The sequence below is a fragment of the Microcaecilia unicolor genome, chromosome 8 (assembly GCF_901765095.1).
Source record: "Microcaecilia unicolor chromosome 8, aMicUni1.1, whole genome shotgun sequence".
Taxonomy (NCBI): domain Eukaryota; kingdom Metazoa; phylum Chordata; class Amphibia; order Gymnophiona; family Siphonopidae; genus Microcaecilia; species Microcaecilia unicolor.
Window position 1 is genome coordinate 7,257,389 of NC_044038.1, and position 24,491 is coordinate 7,281,879.

Here is a 24,491-nt window from a genome sequence, read left to right on the forward strand (position 1 = left end):
CCTGATTTAACTTGACTTTTTCTCACAGACCCAGAAGAGAAGAAACCAGGCTTTCAAAGGTGCAAAATACAATAGACAATTCAGGCCTTCATGAGCCACAAAGAGGCCTTAAATAGGCAAATGAATATTGTTTACAGGCCAACAATGTCCAGTATTGTCTGAATATTCACCATGTTCTAAGGTAGTCAATAGAAACAAAAGAAAAGAAAATAAGATGATACCTTTTTTAATGTTTTATTTTATTTCTATTGATTACCTTTAAAAGTGGACTAACATGGCTACCATATCTCTCTACCATGTTCTAAAAAATCAGACCAGGACCCATTGTGCTACCTCAGGGGTGATGCATTTTCTAGGTACAGTGCTCGAAATGAAAATAAAAAAAAGGTGGGAATATGAGCCAGGCTATCCAAAAACTGGAACCAAACCGAAGTTTTGAAATAAAATGTATTTAATAATTTCCAAATAAATGATAATAAAACAATATCACATAAACAATGACTCGACACAACATTGTGTTTCAGCCAACCGGCCTACATCAGGAGTCTTATGACTGAGATCGCCTATGAAGTGAAATCATGGATTGACGTTATGAAAAAAAATCTCAGATCACAAAATACAAATCCTGTGCATAACAGCTCAAGAAAGGTCTTTAAAAAGACCGTTCCAGAACCACTCTCATTTTTCCCCCCAAACCCACCTCCCCACTCCCCCCGTTTTCTATTTCTGTTGATGGCTATCTCATTCTCCCTGTCTCCTCAGCTCGAAACCTTGGGGTCATCTTTGACTCTTCTCTCTCCTTCTCTGTTCATATCCAGCAGATTGCCAAGACCTGTCGTTTCTTTCTTTACAACATCCGTAAAATCCGCCCCTTTCTTTCCGAGCACTCTACCAAAACCCTCATCCACACCCTTGTCACCTCTCGTTAGACTACTGCAATCTGTTTCTTGCTGGCCTCCCACTTAGTCACCTCTCCCCTCTCCAATCGGTTCAAAACTCTGCTGCCCATCTCGTCTTCCGCCAGGGTCGCTTTACTCATACTACCCCTCTCCTCAAGTCGCTTCACTGGCTCCCTATCCGTTTTCGCATCCTGTTCAAACTTCTTCTACTAACCTATAAATGTACTCACTCTGCTGCTCCCCAGTATCTCTCCACACTCGTCCTTCCCTACACCCCTTCCCGTGCACTCCGCTCCATGGATAAATCCTTCTTATCTGTTCCCTTCTCCACTACTGCCAACTCCAGACTTCGCGCCTTCTGTCTCACTGCACCCTACGCCTGGAATAAACTTCCTGAGCCCTCTGGAGGCTGTACCTTGTGAAGGATGTTAAAAAAATGGAAGCGGTGCAAAGAAAAGCTACGAGGATGGTATGGGATTTACGTTCCAAGACGTATGAAGAGAGGCTTGCTGACCTGAACATGTACACCCTGGAGGAAAGGAGGAACAGGGGTGATATGATACAGATGTTCAAATATTTGAAAGGTATTAATCCACAAACAAATCTTTTCCAGAGATGGGAAGGCGGTAGAACAAGAGGACATGAAATGAGATTGAAGGGGGGCAGATTCAGGAAAGATGTCAGGAAGTATTTTTTCACGGAGAGGGTGGTGGACGCTTGGAATGCCCTCCCGCGGGAGGTGGTGGAGATGAAAACGGTAACGGAATTCAAACATGCGTGGAACAGGCATAAAGAAATCCTGTGCAGAAGGAATGGATCCTCAGAAGCTTAGCTGAAATTGGGTGGCGGGGGGAAGAGGGGTTGGTGGTTGAGAGGCTAGGATGGGGGAGGGCAGACTTATACGGGGTCTGTGCTGGAGCCGGTGATGGGAGGCGGGACTAGTGGTTGGGAGGCGGGAAATACTGCTGGATAGACTTATACGGTCTGTGCCCTGAAAAAGACAGGTACAAATCAAGGTAAGGTATACACATATGAGTTTATGGTGGGCAGACTAGATGGACCGTGCAGGTCTTTTTCTGCCGTCATCTACTATGTAACTATGTAGTTACAATCATTTCTAATGCTGTTTTTGTGATTTTCAATTTTATTTCATGATACATATCTTCATATGGAAAGCTGTCAAATAAAAGGAACACGCACACAAGCAGTCATAAGCGTTTGCTATTGTTTTTATATAAAAATAGCTTTATTGTCATCATGAGCAGCACTGCAAAAAACAAAGCTCTGATACACTGATAAATACATTTTGAATATAATCCCCCCCCCCCCCCCGCCCCTCCCCCTTCACAGATCCCTGGAAAACTCCCCAACCCCTTCCTAACAGAGAAAATGCAAAACCTAGGAGGATTAACAAAACAATATAAACGTCACAAGTTTCCTCTTGCTTTGGTGTCGCCGCCATGGCGACAAGCTCCGCCCAGAATGCTAATGAGCCAGATGGGCTCTCCTGTCCTGGTAAGAGCGCTGCGCGGATTGGCCCTGTGGACGTGCCGTAGGGAAGCAGCGCCGTTTCCATGGAAACGCTTGACGCCTGTTTTGGTGTCGCCGCCATGGCGACAAACTCCGCCCAGAATGCTAATGAGCCAGATGGGCTCTCCTGTCCTGGTAAGAGCGCTGCGCGGATTGGCCCTGTGGACGTGCCGTAGGGAAGCGGCGCCGTTTCCATGGAAACGCTTGACGCCTGTTTTGGTGTCGCCGCCATGGCGACAAGCTCCGCCCACAATGCTAATGAGCCAGATGGGCTCTCCTGTCCTGGTAAGAGCGCTGCGCGGATTGGCCCTGTGGACGTGCCGTAGGGAAGCGGCGCCGTTTCCATGGAAACGCTTGACGCCTGTTTTGGTGTCGCCGCCATGGCGACAAGCTCCGCCCACATTGCTAATGAGCCAGATGGGCTCTCCTGTCCTGGTAAGAGCGCTGCGCGGATTGGCCCTGTGGACGTGCCGTAGGGAAGCGGCGCCGTTTCCATGGAAACGCTTGACGCCTGTTTTGGTGTCGCCGCCATGGCGACAAGCTCCGCCCACATTGCTAATGAGCCAGATGGGCTCTCCTGTCCTGGTAAGAGCGCTGCGCGGATTGGCCCTGTGGACGTGCCGTAGGGAAGCGGCGCCGTTTCCATGGAAACGCTTGACGCCTCGGTGGAGAATTGGCGGGCGATTACTGTCTCCTCCTCCTCCTCCATGTTGGAAGAAGCGTCATCATGGCCGCCAGTCCCACAGTCTTCCTGCTGATGGTGAACGGACAGATCGAGTCTGCCAATGTGAGCGGCGGAAGAAGCGCCTGTCCCAGGCCCCCTCCTCCCCCCCCCCCCCGTTGTCTTTAGGTCTCTCTCCCGAGGTTGGGAGGCTGCGGGGGGGGGGGGGGAGGAGGGGGCCTGGGTCTCTCGGGAGAGCGAAAGCCTGACGGGAGCTTTTTACGGAGGTGGCAGGACTTCAGCGACCTAAGGGGGGGGCGGGGAGGAGAGAGGGGGGCTTCGCTCCCCCCCCCCCCCCGTCATCTTTATTTATTGCAGCATTTCTATCCCACATTTTCCCACCTTTTGCAGGTTCAATGTGGTTTTACAATTTTCCATAATGCTGATCATCAATTCGGGAAGAGAAATAACTAACTACTATCATGTCTTATCATTATAATGCTTTCGGTCTGCAGCCCCTCCCTACCCTCATCTCCCCTTACGTTCCTACCCGTAACCAGGGGTGTGCTGGTAAATTTTTAACAACAGGCTCTTTCTCCAGACTCCAAATGAAAAAAAAAATTCCCACACAAAACAGCCCAAAACCCGCCCAAACACCGCACACACCCCACCCCCGCCGTCATCAGCCCGCCCCCGCTGTCATTGCCCCACCCAATACGTCACAAACCCCGCCTCTGTCGCCATTAGCCCCACCCCCACCGGCCGAAAAACCGCCCCAAAATCCGCACACAAAAAAACCCAAAACGAGCCCAAAAAAACGCAACCCGCTGCGGGCAAAAGTTTCCAATTGGGCAGGAAAACCGCCCATCTGGCAACAGTGCAGCTCTGCAGTTGGAAGGGCGGGGGGGGGGAGCAACACTTGCCTCTCTCTCCTCCCTCCTTCCCTCCCTTCGTGCGGGCACGCTAGGCATACCTTTGCTGGCAACCAACAAATGGACTGCCACCACTCCCAACGTCTTGCTCTGAGCAGCATGCTGGAACTTCTCACACATGCTGGAGAATTCCCAGCCTGCTGCCCAGAGCTGGAAACAAGGAGCGGGGAGCAGCAGTAGTCTATTTACTTGGCTGGCAGGGCTCAGCATCCCCACCAGCAAAGTAAAAGAGAATTCAGCAGGGGGCCCAAGCCCACATTTTGAGAGCCAGTTGTTAAAAGTAGCCATGGAGGGCCCTACTTTAACAACCGGCTCCCAAAATCCTTAAAAACTTAACAACTGGCTCTTGCAAGCCTGTGAGAGCCTGCTCCAGCACACCACTGCCCGTAACCTCCGCTCTCAAAACAAATCCCTCCTCTCAGTACCCTTCTCCACCACCGCCAACTCCAGGCTTCGCCCTTTCTGCCTCGCCTCACCCCATGCTTGGAACAAACTCCCTACTACTACTACTACTACTTAACATTTCTAGAGCGCTACTAGGGTTACGCAGCGCTGTACAATTTAACAAAGAGAGACAGTCCCTGCTCAAAGAGCTTACAATCTAATAGACAAGTGAACGGTCGGTCCGATCGGGGCAGTCAAATTGGGGCAGTCTGGATTCACTGAACGGTAAGGGTTAGGTGCCGAACGCAGCATTGAAGAGGTGGGCTTTAAGCAAAGACTTGAAGATGGGCAGGGAGGGGGCTTGGCGTAAGGGTTCAGGAAGGTTGTTCCAAGCATAGGGTGAGGCGAGGCAGAATGAGCGGAGCCTGGAGTTGGCGGTGGTGGAGAAGGGTACTGAGAGGAGGGATTTATCCTGTGAACGGAGGTTACGGGCGGGAACGTAAGGGGAGATGAGGGTAGAGAGGTAGTGAGGGGCAGCAGACTGAGTGCATTTGTAGGTAAGAAGGAGAAGCTTGAATTGAATGCGGTATCTGATCGGAAGCCAGTGAAGTGACCTGAGGAGAGGGGTGATATGAGTATATCGGTTCTGGCGGAATATGAGACGTGCAGCAGAGTTCTGAACAGACTGAAGGGGGGATAGATGGCTAAGTGGGAGGCCGGTGAGGAGTAAGTTGCAGTAGTCCAGGCGAGAGGTAATGAGAGCGTGGACGAGAGTTCGGGTGGTGTGTTCAGAGAGGAAAGGGCGAATTTTGCTGATGTTAAAGAGGAAGAAGCGACAGGTCTTGGCTATCTGCTGGATGTGCGCAGAGAAGGAAAGAGAGGAGTCAAAGATGACTCCGAGGTTGCGGGCAGATGAGACGGGGAGGATGAGGGTGTTATCAACTGAGATAGAAAGTGGAGGAAGAGGAGAAGTGGGTTTTGGTGGAAAGACGATAAGCTCGGTCTTGGACATGTTCAGTTTCAGGTGGCGGTTGGACATCCAGGCAGCAATGTCGGATAAGCAGGCCGATACCTTTGCCTGGGTCTCCGCGGTGATGTCTGGTGTGGAGAGATACAGTTGGGTGTCATCAGCATAGAGATGATACTGGAAACCATGAGATGAGATCAGGGAGCCCAGGGAAGAGGTGTAGATTGAGAAGAGAAGGGGTCCAAGGACCGATCCCTGGGGAACACCAACAGATAAGGGGATGGGGGTGGAGGAAGATCCATGAGAGTGAACTTTGAAGGTGCGGTGGGAGAGATAGGAGGAGAACCAGGAGAGGACAGAGCCCTGGAACCCAAATGAGGACAGTGTGGCAAGAAGTAAGTCATGATTGACAGTGTCAAAAGCAGCGGATAGATCCAGGAGGATGAGGATGGAGTAGTGGCCTCTGGATTTGGCAAGGAACAGGTCATTACAGACTTTAGAAAGTGCTGTTTCTGTCGAGTGAAGAGGGCGAAAACCGGATTGAAGCGGATCAAGGATGGCATGAGAGGAGAGAAAATCAAGGCAGCGGCTGTGGACTGCGCGCTCAAGTGTCTTGGAGAGGAAGGGTAGGAGGGAGATGGGGCGGTAGTTGGAGGGACAGGTAGGGTCTAGTGATGGTTTTTTGAGGAGTGGCGTGACTACAGCATGCTTGAAGGTGTCGGGGACAGTTGCAGTGGAGAGAGAGAGGTTGAGGATATGACAGATGGAGGGGGTGATAGTAGGAGAGATGGTGTTAAGTAAGTTGGTGGGGATGGGATCAGAGGAACAAGTGGTGCATTTTGAGGAGGAAAGAAGGCGGGCGGTTTCCTCCTCGGAGATATCAGGAAAGGAGGAGAAAGAGGTCTGGGTTGGTTGGTTGAGGGAGAGGGTTGAAGGGTGAAGAGGAGGAGGTGGCTTGGTAGTGAACTCAAGGTTGATCTTTTGCACCTTGTCGCGGAAGTAGTCAGCCAGTGATTGAGGAGAGAGTGACGGGGGGGTGGGAGCGGAGGGCACTTTGAGGAGGGAGTTAAGGGTGGCGAAGAGACGACGAGGGTTAGAGCTGAGAGAATTAGTCAATTGGGTGTAATAGTCCTGTTTGGCAAGGAATAGTGAGGACTGGAAGGAGGATAGCATGAATTTGTAGTGAAGGAAATCTGAATGGGTGCGAGATTTCCTCCAGAGGCGTTCAGCAGATCGGGCGCAGGAGCGAAGGTAACGGATGCAAGGGGTCAGCCAGGGCTGGGGATTAGTACGCCTTGTGGGACGGGAGGTGGATGGTGCAAGGGTGTCCAGAGCAGAGGAGAGAGTGGCATTGTAAGCGGAGACAGCCTCGTCAACAGACTCGGAGGACATGATGGAGGGGAGGAGATTAGAAATACTAGATGATAAGGTGGGAGGGTCAATAATCTGGAGATTCCTGGAAGTAGTGGTTAATGTTGGGCGGGGCTGAGGGGGAGGGTGAAGAAGTGTGAAGGTGATCAGGTGATGATCAGAGACAGGAAGAGCTGAGGTGTGGAAATTGGAGGGTGAGCCGGAAGAGGAGAGGACGAGGTCAAGGCAATGGCCATCACGGTGAGTAGGGGTGGTGGAACAAAGCTGGAGGTTGAAGGATGATGTTAGAGTGAGGAACTGAGAAGCGTGAGAGTTGGACAGGTCATCAACGTGTATGTTGAAGTCTCCGAGAATGAGGGATGGAGATGAGGGTTCAAGAAAAACAGAAAGCCAGGCATCGAAGTCGGTGAGGAAGGAAGGGAGGGATTTATCAGGGGGGCGGTAAATGACTGCCACTCTGAGTGGCAACGGGTAGAATAGACGGATGGAGTGGACTTCAAAGGATGAGAAGCAGTGAGACTGTGGTAGGAGGAGGGGTTGGAAGCTACAGGAGGGCGAGAGTAGTAACCCGACGCCTCCTCCACGGCCAACTAGGCGGGGAGTATGGGAGAAGAGATAGCCTCCATGGCATAGAGCCGCAACTGAGGCAGAGTCGTCAGGGGAGAGCCAGGTTTCAGTTAGGGCAAGCAGGTGAAGGGAATGAGAGATGAAAAGATCGTGGGTGAAGGGAAGTTTGTTGCAGACCGAGTGGGCATTCCACAGTGCACATGAGAAGGGGAGGGAAGAGGGGGGGAGGAGGGGAATAGATATGAGATTGGAGACATCCCGGAAACGTTTGCATGGATAGGACGAAGACAGGTGTGGGGGACCTGGATTGGGATTGATGTCTCCTGCGGATAGCAGGAGGAGGAGCAAGAGAGTGCGGAGGAGGGTGGGGGAGGTAGGGCGACGAAGGCGACGAAGACGGGATGCGCTTAGGAGGAATGGGGATGGGTTAATGGCAGGAAGGAAGTGTTGAAGGTTGAGAGCTAGGAAGGAGGAGGGGGACAGGAGAGATGGTGAGGTGGTGAGGGACGGGGGTGAGTAGGGTATTGCAGTAGTGAGCAAGATGGGAGAGGACATGGGTGGGCAGTGAGTTCCAGTGGTAGACAGCGGTAGGGGGAGGGGAAAAAGATTAGGAAGGGACAGGGCAAGGAAGAGAATGTGTAAAGGGGCCATAAGTAGTAACTGAGGTGTTATGGGTATATATGTAGTGACTGAGGTGTTAAGCGATAGATAGAACGGCAGAGCTGGATTAGAGGCTTAAAACTGGAATGGTAGGCAGCAGGCAGGTAGGCACTGCCCAGTAAGAACAAGTCACACCCACTATGTTTGAAAAATGTGGGAGGAAAGGAGGTGAAGAGCCTGAACACAGAGACAGAGCAGTTATCTGCAGGCAGATTAGGTTGCTTGGGAGGGTATATAAGAACTATCACCCTAGGGGTGGGTGGGAGGGATCTAAGTCTAAAATGTACAGACAGAGCTGCAGCACAGCCAGTTAATCTGTAAAAAAGATGGATTTCTCAAGAAAAACTGGTATAGAAGGCTGCCCCTCTAACAGAGAATCAGGTCACACCCACTAAGTTTGAATTTGTGGGGGAGATTCAGAGACAGAGCTGCTAAGTCTAAAATGTACAGACAGAGCTGCAGCACAGCCAGTTAATCTGTAAAAAAGATGGATTTCTCAAGAAAAACTGGTATAGAAGGCTGCCCCTCTAACAGAGAATCAGGTCACACCCACTAAGTTTGAATTTGTGGGGGAGATTCAGAGACAGAGCTGCTAAGTCTAAAATGTACAGACAGAGCTGCAGCACAGCCAGTTAATCTGTAAAAAAGATGGATTTCTCAAGAAAAACTGGTATAGAAGGCTGCCCCTCTAACAGAGAATCAGGTCACACCCACTAAGTTTGAATTTGTGGGGGAGATTCAGAGACAGAGCTGCTAAGTCTAAAATGTACAGACAGAGCTGCAGCACAGCCAGTTAATCTGTAAAAAAGATGGATTTCTCAAGAAAAACTGGTATAGAAGGCTGCCCCTCTAACAGAGAATCAGGTCACACCCACTAAGTTTGAATTTGTGGGGGAGATTCAGAGACAGAGCTGCTAAGTCTAAAATGTACAGACAGAGCTGCAGCACAGCCAGTTAATCTGTAAAAAAGATGGATTTCTCAAGAAAAACTGGTATAGAAGGCTGCCCCTCTAACAGAGAATCAGGTCACACCCACTAAGTTTGAATTTGTGGGGGAGATTCAGAGACAGAGCTGCTAAGTCTAAAATGTACAGACAGAGCTGCAGCACAGCCAGTTAATCTGTAAAAAAGATGGATTTCTCAAGAAAAACTGGTATAGAAGGCTGCCCCTCTAACAGAGAATCAGGTCACACCCACTAAGTTTGAATTTGTGGGGGAGATTCAGAGACAGAGCTGCTAAGTCTAAAATGTACAGACAGAGCTGCAGCACAGCCAGTTAATCTGTAAAAAAGATGGATTTCTCAAGAAAAACTGGTATAGAAGGCTGCCCCTCTAACAGAGAATCAGGTCACACCCACTAAGTTTGAATTTGTGGGGGAGATTCAGAGACAGAGCTGCTAAGTCTAAAATGTACAGACAGAGCTGCAGCACAGCCAGTTAATCCCTGAGCCCATACGCCAGGCCCCCTCCCTGCCCATCTTCAAATCCTTACTCAAAGCCCACCTCTTCAATGTCGCCTTCGGCACCTAACCACCATACCTCTATTCAGGAAATCTAGACTGCCCCAACTTGACATTTCGTCCTTTAGATTGTAAGCTCCTTCGAGCAGGGACTGTCCTTTATTAAACTGTACAGCGCTGCGTAACCCTAGTAGCGCTCTAGAAATGTTAAGTAGTAGTAGTATGTTGCAAAAAAAAATTTTCTGTAACACTAAATGCCTATTTTCTATTATATTTCCACTATCCTTGATGTATTGTAAGCCACATTGAGCCTGCAAAGAGGTGGGAAAATGTGGGCTACAAATGAAATAAATAAATAAACTAACTATAACACAACACCTACCCAACTTATTCAGAATGGATCTTTTCACTGCTTGACCAAACCCTCTTATCTTCCTTAACTTCTTGTAACACCAATTGTATTCTTTAACCTGATATGGCGATGCTATAACAGGTCTTTGTAAGCCACACTGAGCCTGCAAATAGGTGGGAAAATGTGGGATACACATGCAATAAATAAATAAAATATTTAAGGTAAAAGAGACAGAGAGGGTTAGGTATACAGCTATAGAAAGTGCATTTTCATAATCAGAAAATAAAAGGTGTTGGATTAACTTCAATCGTGATAGATGAATTTGGACAATCAGGAATGTTAAACTTCAATCTTGTTGATTAATATAGTTAATCAGGAAGTACAGAATTATGTTTAGTGACGTTTCGGTGTAATTTTGACTAGCTGGTATTTAGGATGGATTATTGCAGTATGCTTTGTTGAATAGGTTGGTTTTCAATCATTTACGGAAATTATTTATGTCGTGTGTTGTTTTTATTGATTTAGGTAGTTTGTTCCATATTTGCATACTTATATAGGAGAAACTGGATGCATATGTTAATTTATATTTCACTCCTTTGCAGTTGTGGTAAGGAAGGTTCAGGAATGTGCGTGATGATTTAGTAGAGTTCCTGCTTGGTAGGTCTATAAGGTCTGACATATAACCTAGAACTTCATCGTGTATGATCTTATGAACCAGAGTGCAGACCTTGAACGTAATACACCCTTGGAGGAGGGCTTTCCTAGGAGCTGATTTCTGTTTAGTACAGTTGACGGCAGTCACTCGAATGGCCCCTTAGCCTGACGTTGTTTCTCTTATCCCTCGTTACTGTCAGTTGGCGATGTGGCACTTTCTGTACATGTATTTCTCCCTTTTCTTATGGGTCATCTACATGTACACCTTTTGTTCAGTAGATGCTTAGAGTAGCAAGCTGAGGACCAGGGAAGCTAGGTTTAAATCCTTCTGCAGCTCCTTGTAATCTTGGGCAAGTCACTTACTCTACGGCCTCAGGTAGAGACTTGACTGTAAGCCCTCGGGATAGGAAAGTACCTAGCATACCTCACCTTGAACTTCTGAGAAAGGTGTGACTTAAATCCCCATGAACCCAAATGCAAACATTGCAGGCCAGAATTTAGAAGTGTGCAACTGCCTAGGATGCCAGGAGCCTGTTTCCACTTGCATTAGAGCCATGTGCCAGCACCGCTTCACTCATGGACTTCTACCCCATCTCTGGTGGGACTCCCCACTCTGGCTGTGGATGCTAATATCTTACATATAGCCCTGTATCAATTTAACTTTTACTGGCAAGCCTTTATTTTTCAAATTATTTTAAACATTTTTTTCAGCTGCTGACTTCTAAGGCAATCATGTGTGAAACAGTGCCTAAAACCTGGTATCAGATTGGTTCATGCAAACTAATTAATGAGTTAGAGCAATATTTTATGATTCTTATCACAGTTTGAGCCAGTGCAGCTTATACTGTTAATAAACACCCATCCTTCAGCTATAAAGGCTCTTAGAGTCATTGGGGTTGATATTCGAAGCAATTTAACTGGCCAGAAATGGCTCCTAGCTGGTTAAATCACTTGTTCAGGGCTAATCAGTCATATTCAGTGGCACTTAACCGGATAGTGTCGCTGAAAATGTCTGGTTAGTGCACAAATTGAAACTGGCCATTTTAGGGGTGTGCCAAGGGCAGAGTCAGCACTCAAAACCGGCCATGGTGATCATATAAATAGGACCGTATAAAAGTCAGCCCTGTCTTTATGTGGTTCACCATAGCCAGTTAAGAGCTGAATATCGCACTTGGCTATGTTTTTGCTGGTTCTGTAAAAGCAGAAATTCAGTGCCAGAGCCCGGACGTGGCCCAGCATTGAGCTTCCAGGGATAACACCAGCAGCAGTCAGCAAAATTTAATTTAAAACATTTATATTCCGCCAGAGCCCGGACGTGGCCCAGCATTGAGCTTCCAGGGATAACACCGGCAGCAGTCAGCAAAATTTAATTTAAACCATTTATATTCCGCCAGAGCCCAGACGTGGCCCAGCATTGAGCTTCCAGGGATAACACCGGCAGCAGTCAGCAAAATTTAATTTAAAACATTTATATTCCGCCAGAGCCCGGACGTGGCCCAGCATTGAGCTTCCAAGGATAACACCGGCAGCAGTCAGCAACATTTAATTTAAAACATTTATATTCTACCTAGCCGTAAGTTCTAAATGGATCGCAAAATAGTATTACAACAAAAATGGAGGGACAGCCACCTTTTAAATCCATTACCAACAATGCAGCATAAGCATGTACAATATAGCCAAGTGCAAGAACTTCAAGAAGTAAAAACAATAACAACCCAGAAAATTCTGTCTGCTCCTACATACATTTAGATTATCCCTTAATCAGATATCTCATATAAACCATCCTTCTGATATTCAGCCACTGTCAGGCTGCACGGTGACTGCCCGATGCCGGCCTGTATTCGATGACCACCATTGAATATCTGGTTTCACTTGACTGCAGCAACTTAACCGGTTAAACTGATATTCAGCACTAACTAGTTTACTACTTAACGATTACAGATAGGCCTGCTGTTTTTGTGGCCCATTTTAACTGCTAAACATAGTTAACTAGTAAAAAAGACCCGTTTCGTAAACAAATGAAACGGGCGCTAGCAAGGCTATAGAGAGAGTGAGAGTGTGTATATGTATGTGTGTCTGTGTCTCTGTGTGAAAGAGAGTGTGCACAGGTAGGGTGAAAATGAAGAGACAGCAGTGAAATTTTACATAGGACAGCTGAACCATTTGAGGCGTGTTTGTGTGTCTGTGTGAGAGAGTGTGTATATGTGTGTGGGTGCATGTGTGTGTGAGATAGAGACAGTGTAAGTGTGTGTGTGCGCGTCTGTGTGAAAGAGTGTGTGAAAGGGTAGGGTCAAAAAGAAAAGACAGCATTATAATTGTACATAGCACAGCACAAACATTTGAGGCAGTTCTTGCCTTATCTCCCCTGCCGCCCCCTCCATACCCAACGATTCGTTCCTTGTCTTCCATCCCCTCTGTGTCCCGTGTGTATGTGTGTGTGTGAGAGAGAGAGAGGTGCTAGCAGTCCCTGTGATAGTGGCAGGTCAGTTGCTCATTATAACCAGTTAAGAGTGAGAGTGTGTGTGTATGTGCTGGTTTTTTTCCTTCCCTCATATGCCCTCCGTGTCCGTTGTTTGTGTGGAGAGCAGAGATCTATATGGTCCTTTTAGCGTTGCTGTTGACGTCGTGTTGCAACTGTGCGCTGCTGGTTTTCATTGTTTCGCGATGTGTCTTATGTCACGTTCCGTCGCTTAGTAACGGGTTCGCAATGCGATTGGTTGAGTGTCATTGGTCCGCTCTCGACGTCATGACGTTTGATGCAGGGGGCGGGGCCAACACTCATGGGCGAATTCCGGGTTTCACCACCATACATTTAGAACGTTGGGACTTGTGGAGGCTTCAGAACGTTGGAGGTGCGTTTTATATAGAGAGATTTGGCACTGACTATCCCGCACCTAACCAGCTATGTCGCACGATATAGCAGGTGCAAATATTCAGTGGAGGTAACCAGTTATCCCCTTCTCAATATCTGCAGTTAGGTGCTAAAGCACTATTTAACTGGCCGGGAATGATTCCTGGCCGGTTAAATAGTTTTGAATATCGGCCAGCATGGTTTTAGATATTGCCAAAATGTCTGATAATTAGTTATTTCTCTCAAGTAGGGAATTCTAGAGTTCCACCCCTTTACCTATTAATGTTCGATGTTCTGTGAGCTGATTGCTGCTGGCTGAATATCAGGCCATTCTGTATATTGTGCAGAATTCACATGGGAGTATAGACACTCTCACGGTTTCAATGAAAATAATAATTAAAAAAAAAAAGACTGGTGAGATATTATTTTGATGATGTACTGTGTGGACTTGTATTTGGTGAGAGCAGCCATGTTTAGAAAACTGATACTACGTCGCACTTATTTGATTATTGGTCCACATCAACCCATTTCATGAGCCAATAAGATTCTGTTGTATACAGTGCTGTTTCTCAGTGTCTCCCAAACCAATTTCAAGGAAGCCATTTTAAAGAACAGTAAAAATATTTCTTGAAAGGTAACATTTTCAGTAATGAATTTTACCGTGTAGGACACATTAAAAGTAATTCTGTAAGACAGTGCTTCTCAACCCAGTCCTTGGGGCACACCCAGCCAATCAGGTTTTCAGGATATCCACAACGAATATGCATGAGACAGATTTGCATACCAAGGAGGTACTGCAGCTTGTTAAAAAGGGCTCCTGGTCCCATCAGGTTTTCAGGATATCTACGATGAGTATTGAGGCAGTGTATGCAAATCTATCTCATGCATATTAATTGTGGATATCCTGAAAACTTGACTGGCAAGGGGTACTCCAGGACCGGACTTGGGAAACACTGATTTACACTTGTTAGTTGTATATTTAACCCGTTACACTAGTATTCTATAAGGGAAAATGGGTGCCTGCTGTTCTTTATAGAATAAACTCCATTAGGCACATTCTTGGCAGTTTTATAGAATTACTTTCATTGTGACACGTTACAGGTAATATAGTAGAGGACTGCAGATAAAGACCTGCGCAGTCCATCCAGTCTGTCCAACAAGATGCAATATAACATATGCATACTTGATCTTGATCTGTCCTTGCATTTTCAAGACACAGACTGTTGAAGTCTTTCTGGCTCTGGTCTTATTCCCCCAACTACTGTTGTTGAAGCCCACTCTAGCCCATCCCTCTCTGTCTAGCCATAATTGGGGCACACTGTAGAAGTCTGTCCGGCACTGGTCTTATTGCCAGGGCCGCCGAGAGGGGGGGGACAGGGGGGACAAAAGTCCCGGGGCCCGGCACCGCCTGGCCCGCCCTCTGTTGCCGCCTGGCCCGCCCTCCATCACTCCCAGAACTAACCTTAAGCCTCCTTTCACTTCGCAGCAAGCAGCAGCAGGTCAGGCCACTCCTTCCTTCCATGTCCCGCCCTCGCCTGATGTAACATCCGCGAGGGCGGGGCACGGAAGGAAGGAGGAGAGGTCTGCCCTGCCGCTGCTTGCTGCGAAGTGAAAGGAGGCTTAAGGTTAGTTCCGAGGGCCCGGCCCGATAGCGGGTGGAGGGGGCCCGGCGACCTCGGGTGGGTGGGCGGCGGGGGGGGCCCGGCGATCTCGGGTGGGTGGCGACCTCGGGTGGGTGGGGGGGCCAGGGGCGGCTTTGTCCCGGGCTCCGGCTCTCGGCGGCCCTGCTTATTGCCCAACTGCTAGAGTTGCCTGTTTTAGTATCAGAGCCTATAGTTGCCTTTTAAGGTTTTCAGCAGGAAAGCATGAGCCCTTTCTTGTTTCTTTTCCTAGTTTCCCGAATTTGATGAATTGTACTGCAAGTATTGCTTTGTGTACGGTCATGACTGGGCACCTACAGCGGTAAGTTTCAGCCTTGTTTAAAATTTAGGGTTAAGCCTCTAGGATGAAGTTAATACTACTTTACAGTCAAGACAGAGGACAAATGAGACTACAGGGCATTTATTATTGAAAAGTTGTTAAATTACCAAGACCAGCGTTCAGGAGAGCCAGAATTTAAGATTTAAAAACAGCTTCAAAATTAATTATATCAATAGACATGTAACACTCAACCTTGTTATACGTCTACTAATATGAGCTCTCAGGATGTATCTAAGTGACTAATTTCATCCCTGTCACACCTGTAGATCTTGAATGCAAGTGCAACTCTGCCTTAAATTGTTTCTAACTACTAGCTGAAATAATAGTAGCAATTAGCCTCAAAGAAATGTATATGTACTTTTCTTTTTTAACATACATTAAGAGTTTCCATGTAAAAACTGAGTACTAAATTGTTTCACAAATTAATGTCTGAGCTTTGTCTCCTTGCTTTAGATGTGCAATTTAACTATTTGTCAAATCCTTAATCTTCTGCCTTTCTTGAAATGGATATGTTTTTACTGACATTTTGCATACAAATGATATCTTTTGTGTTATTTGCAGAGAAATGTGGTACATATCCAGTAGAGTGATAAGAAAGGAAAATGAAGAAAGAAAGTATTGTGCATTTCAAGCTTGTTGAATAGCATCTCTTAGTCATGCTTAACTCTTTTGATGGTTAAGAAGTGAGAATTATTTAAATGGTAAAATACATTGTACAGATCTGCAGTCAAGGTGGCTTTCTTCTTTTACTGTCACTTCCTAATATTGTGGCTTCCAGTCACCCATCGGGTATGATGGAGGATATTAACCAGGTAGCTCTACAAACACCTATTCTTTAAACTTTGACTTTTTAGATCACATCCCAAATCTTACAATTTATTATCAAACTAGTAAAAGAGGCCCGTTTCTGAGCAAATGAAACGGGCGCTAGCAAGGTTTTCGTCGCCAACACCCCCCCTCCCTGGGCAACCCCTTCGTTGTTCTGTCATTGCCCCGCCCCCAACGTCATGACGTTTGACGCGAGAGCGGGGCCTGCAGCGATTTCCCACCCAGCCACCCTGCCTCCCTCCCTGCCAACCCCTTCGTTGTTCTGCCATTGCTCCGCCCTCGAGGGCGGGGCCCGGAGCGATTTTGGTGGCTTCACCACCACGAACCTTCGAACCTTTTTGAAGGAAGTCAGGGCTTGGCTTCACTGGCGTCAGTGTCCTCAGAACGTTGAGGGTGAGTTTTATTATAGTAGATTGTCAAACTGCTAAATCCCAAAGACTTTGGGGTGGTTTAATAAGTATAATAAAACGAGGACTAGAAAGAAAAGGCTGGAAATCTTACTTTTGGAAACACCGGAGAATATCTTACTTGTAGAGCTGGAAATATTTCAGGCCTGAGATCACTCATGCCTAAAATTTAGCGCCTGGTGCTGCATAGTACCCAGTAGGAGCCACTGCCATGCAGAACCAAAGCCAAGAGAAGATGCCACCAGCCTGATCCTTAACAGAGCAAACGCAGCCCTCTGCTGTTGCACATGGAGAAGGAAGCACAGCCCTGTTTAGTGCCATGCTCTTGGTCTGCAGACATGAAGAATTACTCCAACAGCTTCATGCCAGTGAGGTGCATAGAGAAGGAACCATAGCCCTAGTTATTCCTAGTCCATTGGGAAGCACACAGAAGTCACCACCATGATTTAGGGAAACACCCTTCCCTGGGCATCACCCATGAGATGTGCAGTGGCGGCGGCCTAAAAAGCAAACAGGATGCTAGGAATTATTAGGAAAGGGATAGTGAATGAGACTGAAAATACTATAATGCCTTTGTATTGCTCCATGCACCTTGAATATTGCGTTCAGTTCTGGTTGCAGTATCTCAAAAATATAGCAGAATTAGAAAAGGTTCAAAGAAGAGCGAGCAAAATGATAGAACTCCTCTCGTATGAGGAAAGGCTAAAGAGGTTAGGGCTCTTCAGCTTGGAAAAGAGACGGATGAGGGAGGTCTACAAAATCCTGAGTGGTGTAGAACAAGTAGAAGTAAATCAATTTTTTACTCGTTACAAAAGTACAAAGACTAGAGGATACGCGAGGAAGTTACATGGAAATACTTTTAAAACGAAATATTTTTTCACTCAATGAATAGTTAAGCTCTGGAACTCTTTACCGGAGGATGTGGTAACAGCGGTTAGTGTATCTTGGTTTAAAAAAGGTTTGGACAAATTCCTGGAGGAAAAGTCTATCGTCTGCTATTGAGACAGACATGGGAAGCAACTGCTTGCCCTGGGATGTGTAGTATGGAATGTTGCTATTCTGAGATTCTGCATGGAATCTTGTCACTCTTTAGGATTCCAGAATCTTGCTATTCTTTGGGGGTTTACATGGAATCTTGTCATTCTTAGAATTCCAGAAATGCTTTTCTTTGGGATTCTGTTTGAAATGTTGCCACAATTTGGATTTCTTGCAGGGCCGCCGAGAGACTGGGCCAGGCCTGGGACAAGGCCGCCCCGGGCCCCCCCCCCCCCCCCCCCCCCCACCAGGCCGGGCCCTCTCTCCATCCCCGGGCCCTCTGCACTGACCTTAAGCGCCTCACCTTCGAAAGCGCAGCAAGCAGCGGCAGACCACTCCTTCCTTCTGTGTCCCGCCCTCGCGGAAGTTACGTCAGGCGAGGGCGGGACACGGAAGGAAGGAGTGGTCTGCCACTGCTTACTTAACTTTCGAAGGTGAGGTGCTTAAGTTCAATGCCAGGGAGCGACGGAGGGCGGGTGGGCGGGCCGGACTGCGGCGGTGGCGCCGGGCCCCCCCTGGAGGCCCGGGGAATTTTGTACCCCCTGTCCCCCCCTCTCGGCGGCCCTGGGTACTTGTGACCTGGCTTGGGCACTGTTTGGAAAACAGGATACTGGGCTAGATGGACCATTGGTCTGACCCAGTATGGCTACTCTTATGTTCTTATGAGTTACAGTCAGCCCTTTGCTGCCACTACATGTAGGAAGTGCTCCAGAAGGGCCCTGTGCAGCCAACCTATAGAAGAAGGAGCCATAATCTCATTCAGCCCTGTGCTGCTGAGCCACACACAGGAGTCATTACCACTTCATTCTGTCAGCTGTGGGGAGGGAAGCTAAAATAAAACAGAAACAAATGTGATGAGAAATCTGTTGCTCATTTTTGATAAAAATAGCATTGGCGTCCCTGATAAAGGAGTTCTGAAACAGGGTGCTCTGTCGGGCGTTTTGTACAGTGGCAAATGGAAGAGGGTCACAGCATTAAGATAAGTTATGTCTTCAGCTTTTAAAAACTGATGCTATATACCCAGGCCCATCCCCTCCCCCCCCCCCCCAACCTTACACTTGTAGTGGTAAATATGAGCACTTCAAAACCCACCAGAAACCCACTGTACCCACATGTAGGTCCCCCCCTTCATCCATAAGGGCTATGGTAGTGGTGTACAGTTGTGGGGAGTGGGGTTTGGGGGGCTCAGCAAACAAGGTAAAGGAGCTATGTACCTGGGAGCAATTTCTGAAGTCCACTGCAGTGCCCCCTAGGGTGCCCGGTTGGTGTCCTGGCATGTCAGGGGGACCAGTGCACTACGAATGTTGGCTCCTCCCACAACCAAAGGGCTTGGATTTGGTCGTTTCTGAGATGGGCTTCCTCAGTTTCCATTATCGCCGAAAATCAGAAACGACCATCCCTAGGGACGACCTAAATGTCAAGATTTGGACGTCCCCGACCGTATTATCGAAACGAAAGATGGCCGCCCATCTTGTTTCGATAATACAGGTTTCCCCGCCCCTTCGCTGGGACGTCCTGCGAGGACGTCCTCGGGAAAACTTGGGCGCCCCTTTCGATTATGCCCCTCCAAGGGAACTTCATCTAAAAATGATGTAAAGACATTTAAGAAAACATTAAAAACCTGGCTGTTCACCTCTTAGTTTAGGGCCCCTTTTACTAAGCCGTGACAAGTAAAAGGGGCCTTGTGCTAGCAGCAGCGTTCTTGCTGTGCGCCGTCTCCTTTTACTGCAGCTGAAGAAGTGGCTGTGCGATAAGTTTGTATTTGGCGTACGGCCATTTTGGGGAGAGCATTTACCCATAGAGGTGGCTGTAAGGTCTCCCGCACTAACCCAGCATTAACCGGGCAGCGATTACCGGGCAGCAGGGGTTCCCTGCACTGATAATTTATATTCCTATGGGCGTCTCAGTGTTCACCCCCAGCTGATTTCTACCGCGAGCTAAAAACCTTAGCGCAGTTTAGTAAAAGACCCCCTGAATATCCAAGGTCAGCGTCAACCACTGCATTTATGCGATCTGCCTTTCACCGTCTGTAAATCGGCCCCTTTGTATCCATATATGTTCCACCTACATAGCTTCATTCTTTCTTGAGCTTCAGTTGGTTAAGACGTTCAAAATGTTTCTAATTCTTTAACATCTACGTGTAATAAAACATTGATTTGTAAGGGTTCAGAATGTAATAGTCTGCCATCTGATCTGAGGAGGATAACGGATTTGAAATGTTACCATTTCTTGAAGGCTTTGCTATGTAAGAAATGTGCTTGTCTAATTGGGATATCATCTTTTGATATTTATGTGACATTCTAGTTTCTTATCTTGTAGGATTTCAAACTGATTTTTGCTTGCTTTGACAGATCTGAATGATGGGTTAGTTTATAATATTTTTGTATTGATGAATTGTAATTTTGATTATTTTTACTTGTTTTTATTTCTGTAACTTATTTTAATTACTAGCCGTTGAGCCCGTAAAAACGGGCTGGTATAGAGGTTTTCCTCCCCCCGCGGTCACCACCGCTCCCCTCCCCCCCGCGAAGTCGCCGCCGCCATCCCTCCACCTGGTCCGGGCCCTCTCTTCCCTTCTGAACTTACAGATCCATTCGCCGAACGCAGCAACGCACATCAGCTGAGCTGCCCCTTCCTTCTCTGCCTGTGTGTGTCCCGCCCTCGCTGACGTTACGTCACAGGAGGGCGGGGCCACAGGCAAAGAAGGAAGGGCTCACTGCAGCTCAGCTGATGTGCGTTGCTGCGTTCGGCGAATGGATCTGTAAGTTCAGAAGGGAAGAGAGGGCCCGGGCTGGGTGGAGGGGTGGCGGCGGCGACTCCGAGTGGGGGGGGAGCGGTAGCAACGTCGGCGGCGCAGTTTCCCTCTCTGTCCCGCCCCCCCCCCCCCCCCCCCCCGTCATCACGTATTGACGTGGGGGCGGGACAGAGAGGGAAGTCTCTACTGCGCATTTGCGGTGAGTACGGTCACTCGCCGTTTATATATATTGATTGATAATCCGCTTAGAACTGAGGTTTCTGGCAGAATATAAATGTTAAGTTAATGGGACAGGCATGTGAGATCTCTTAGGGGGAGGAAGAGTTAGAGGATGATATGGATGGGCCATATGTCCTTTATCTGCTGTCATTTTCTCTGTTTCTGTGCATTTGAAAGCAGCATCACCTCTTTCTGCAAAACATCACTTTTGTAAGTAAAAGGCTGAGGCTGGTGTTACAAAATGAATATTACTTGTACTTTGCTTTTTTGTAAACTCAGACCCAGAAGGTTACAGTTTCAGTGAATGAATTATGGCTCCAAGAAAATGCGAAACAGCCAGATGGGTGAAGGCCATGTCACATCTGGCTGTTTGGCACTTAGATTCTTTAAAAATAACTGAGGGTTTTGTCCCCTCCTCAACGCACACAAAAAGCCTCCTTTGGAACATTAAAAAAATATAAATTTCAGGAACCGTAACTGTTCTACAAGATTGCTTTTCTTTTTTAGGGATTGGAGGAAGGCATATCTCAGATCACTTCGAAAAACCATGGTATTGAACAAACTATGGTGTGGAATTTTCCTCTCGACATCAGCTTTAAAAGTACCAATCCCTATGGCTGTACGTATAAAAACAATCATTGGATTGCGCAGAAAAACCATGTTTCTAACAAGCCACCAGGTCTAAGAGAAGGCAGAGTATGGGTCATTTAACTCAAATTTCCCTCGAGTTTGTTGGTTTACAGTTGCAATTTTCTGCAAGTAAAATCTAGGGTGAAAATTTTGGGGGCTAAATGGATCTCAACATTTTGCAGTATACAAAGAGCAATTACACATGAGCAAATGCGTTTGTGCATTCAGTTAAAGAGCGTGACACTGAGCAGACTGCAATGCCTGTTAACTGTTGCTTAATATCAAGCACACCTATTACTTTATACAGTAATTAGAAAAGTACATCCTGCCTTCCTTCTGCTTACACCTGTGGCATGTTCAGATTTCTACATATTGTCATTCTTCTCTTCCTTTATCAAATATTTAAACTAACTTTCCTGGCATTGCTTGTAGACACGTCTCACTAGAGTGAGAGTTACCTACTGTGAAAGGTGTCATCTATCTGTCCGCTTGTTGCTAGTGCCTTTCCACTTGACAGATTGTACTGAAATTTGGTAGTGGATTGTCTTGCTGAGTTGTTAGTTGCTGTGCCAGATGTCAGCTGGATTGGTTAAGTGGAAGGGCCCTGGAGGTATCCAGAGAGTGAGGCCAGCAGTGAAATCTGACAAGCCAGGAAAGAGCTGAAACCTGCCTTTGGTTTATTATGCAGTAACTTGTTGATTCGGTTAGAATATCTAACTTGATTCTTGTTCATTCTGGGATCTGTGCTCTGAGTTGTGCACCTGTACCTGAATGTAATTTTTTTTTGTGTTATTGCATCTTGAAGTATCCAGTATTTCCATACTGGAGATTTGTTGAAACTTATTAGGAATGAAATTGTGGACTTATTCAAATGGTGTTATTTTTGCCAAGTTTTCTTTGATTGGTTTTGAAGTAGATTTAAGAATTCATATTTAAATTGTAACTTCTCAATTGTTGATTTCTGTTCTTTGTAGAGACATATGAATTTTAAATGCATTTATTTTGGATGATAGAAAATGGCTTATAATGTCTTCTGAAGCAAAACCAATAGCTCACTATTCTCTTACTGTTTTGTTTAGTAAGGACTCCTGGGGCGTACCATACAAATTGGTTGTATTGTTCATTTATATTCAAGTTGCATATTAATATATCTATAAAATTGAGAAAAGCATGAGCTGCTAAGAATCTCATTAAACTAGGAAAATGGTAGCTGGAAAGCTTAAAAAATTATAAAAGCAGAACTGCTAGAAGGTAGGACCACTACATTTTGAGGCATGAGAGGTTTTACTTTAAGAAATTGCTTTCCTTATCGTCCATTCCAGATGAATGGGTTACGCCCCTCTACTAGCAGATGGAGACAGAAAATGAATATTTGTAAGCCTTGTTCTACACGGGGCATGGTATAGCCAACAGCTTCTCGATTTTTCTCTGACTCCGGCAGATGGTAGACCCATATCCCAATCAGTGTTGGATTGACTGTAGGGTATGCTCCTGAGCCAGGTTGGAGAACTGCATACCCAGTTGAGTGCTGGCGGAGGGGAAGGGTCACTAGGCTTTATTGGATTCTGCCTCTAAACCCCTAGGGAGATACCTGGAGCAGTTACGTCCCTCTTCCACTCCCAGCTGTCTCTATTTTTTCTTCTCTGTTCATACATGAACACATACAAAGGATAAAGACAGCAATAGGCTTTGAAAGGAAGGAAAACTTGACACAGGTAAGCAGAAGGATTGTTTTGGCAACCTCAGGGTTTAAGCACGTCAGGCATCCTGATGAGCCCAGGAGTTGTTAGTACTGTGGAGTGTGGCAACCTGATTAGCAGACGGGAGCTCTTGCAGCCTACCTTGAGAGCCAGTGGCCAGTGAAGTGGCTGCAAAAATCATCACGACCAGCTCTCAATACCTAATCATAGCAGGAGATAGTTGAGACAGACGCACAATTATGGCAGTTACTTTGGAGAGTGCAAAGTGCTTCACCCTATATGGAGCTGCCAGGGCAGCTCTGATGAAGCACAGCAGATGGAGCTGTCCGTGAGTGAGCCGCAGTTTTACTTGCGTGCAAGGCTTGCAGGGACTAGCCCAGGTAGCTGGCTGCTGTTTCACAAGAAATTGCTGTTTTTTGTGGTAGTACGGGAAAGGTGGCCATTTCCAGGTCCATTACTTTAGTTTTCATAAATCTCCCACCCCAGGTCTAAAGGGAATCTTTACGGGAGGCTGGTCATGTTGCAAGCTGGGTCCAGGAATCGACAGAAGCATAGGACCCTCAGGAACTAGGGGCCTCATTCTCACCAGAGATCATGCCTTTAATGCACAAAGCTATTTTAGTGTGGCAGAATACAGGAAGTTTCTCGGGTGTGAACTTGTGGGGTCCAGGCTCACCATTTGATGAAGCCAGGTCTGGCTAAGAGGCCCATATGGATGAGCAGGAGGACTAGAAGTCACGATTGACAGTGTCAGCAGACTTTGACCTCTGGAATTTTTTCAGTTTAGGTGACCAGAATAGATCTTCTTGTTGTCTGTTAGAGGAAGAAGAATTATCTGTCAGGGCAGGGATATCCCTTTGATACTCTGCCCCATCCAAAGGGAAGAGTTGCTGTTGATGATCCTGGAAAACATGGAAGCAATTGGCCATATCAGGGGAAACAGGGGCCTTGGGGGATCCAATATTTAGAGGGGCTGCGTAACTGTACAAAACTTTCCTAGTTCATCAAGCCTTTAGAGCTCTGTTTAGGTGGAGTGGAGTACTCTGGAAGCTGGCCTCGGAGTTGGCAGGGCAGTGAGTACTTGTATCCTTTGCTTCCAGATGAGGAAGCGAGGTTTTGAGTACCCAAGGTGAATGTTTTGCTCACATCAGTGACTTCAGAGTTCACCATCACAATAGATGATGGCATCGATCTCGGAGGCCTTCATGAGCACCAGATTGAGACTATACTGAAACAGGCCTTTGAAATGGCAGCCTCTGGATTTACAGGCGGCAGTGTGTAGTGACTATATATTCTGAGCCGGGAGGGATTAAGAATATTACTGTTTGTGATGTGATTTGGTTTATATATGTGAAGGGTTAAGCTTTATTTCATTGTCATAATTGTTTTTATTTTTGTTACCTGCTTTGAATCCTATGGTTTTAAGTCTGTATTATATTGCCATTAGTGAAGACAGTCTAAGCAAATTATAATTTCCAAACTCCTCCCCTAATACCATTTCTACAAAGAGGGGACAATTCCACCTTTCTCTAGTTCTACAGAACCACTCCGGACTTCTCAGAACCTTCTTTGACTTCCGTCTCTTATACTCCACTTTTTCTTGTTCCACGTAAGCTCTCTTCTACAGATAGTGTGGCACTTTGCCAGCA

The 24,491-nt window shown here is 46.8% G+C and overlaps 1 protein-coding gene across 2 annotated transcripts in view; it reads left to right on the forward strand.

Moving 5' to 3' along the window:
* The first annotated feature begins 3,129 nt into the window (after nt 1-3,129).
* Nucleotides 3,130-24,491, forward strand: part of B9D1 (B9 domain containing 1) — a 55,843-nt gene continuing 34,481 nt past the window's right edge. Inside the window, exons 1-3 of one of the 2 annotated variants that reach the window (XM_030213167.1) lie at nt 3,130-3,216; nt 15,182-15,250; nt 21,020-21,131. In XM_030213167.1, coding sequence (XP_030069027.1) covers nt 3,157-3,216; nt 15,182-15,250; nt 21,020-21,131 — 241 coding nt within the window. In that variant the 5' untranslated portion in view covers nt 3,130-3,156. The remainder of the gene's footprint in view (nt 3,217-15,181; nt 15,251-21,019; nt 21,132-24,491) is intronic. The other variant, XM_030213168.1, reaches the window with a different exon arrangement.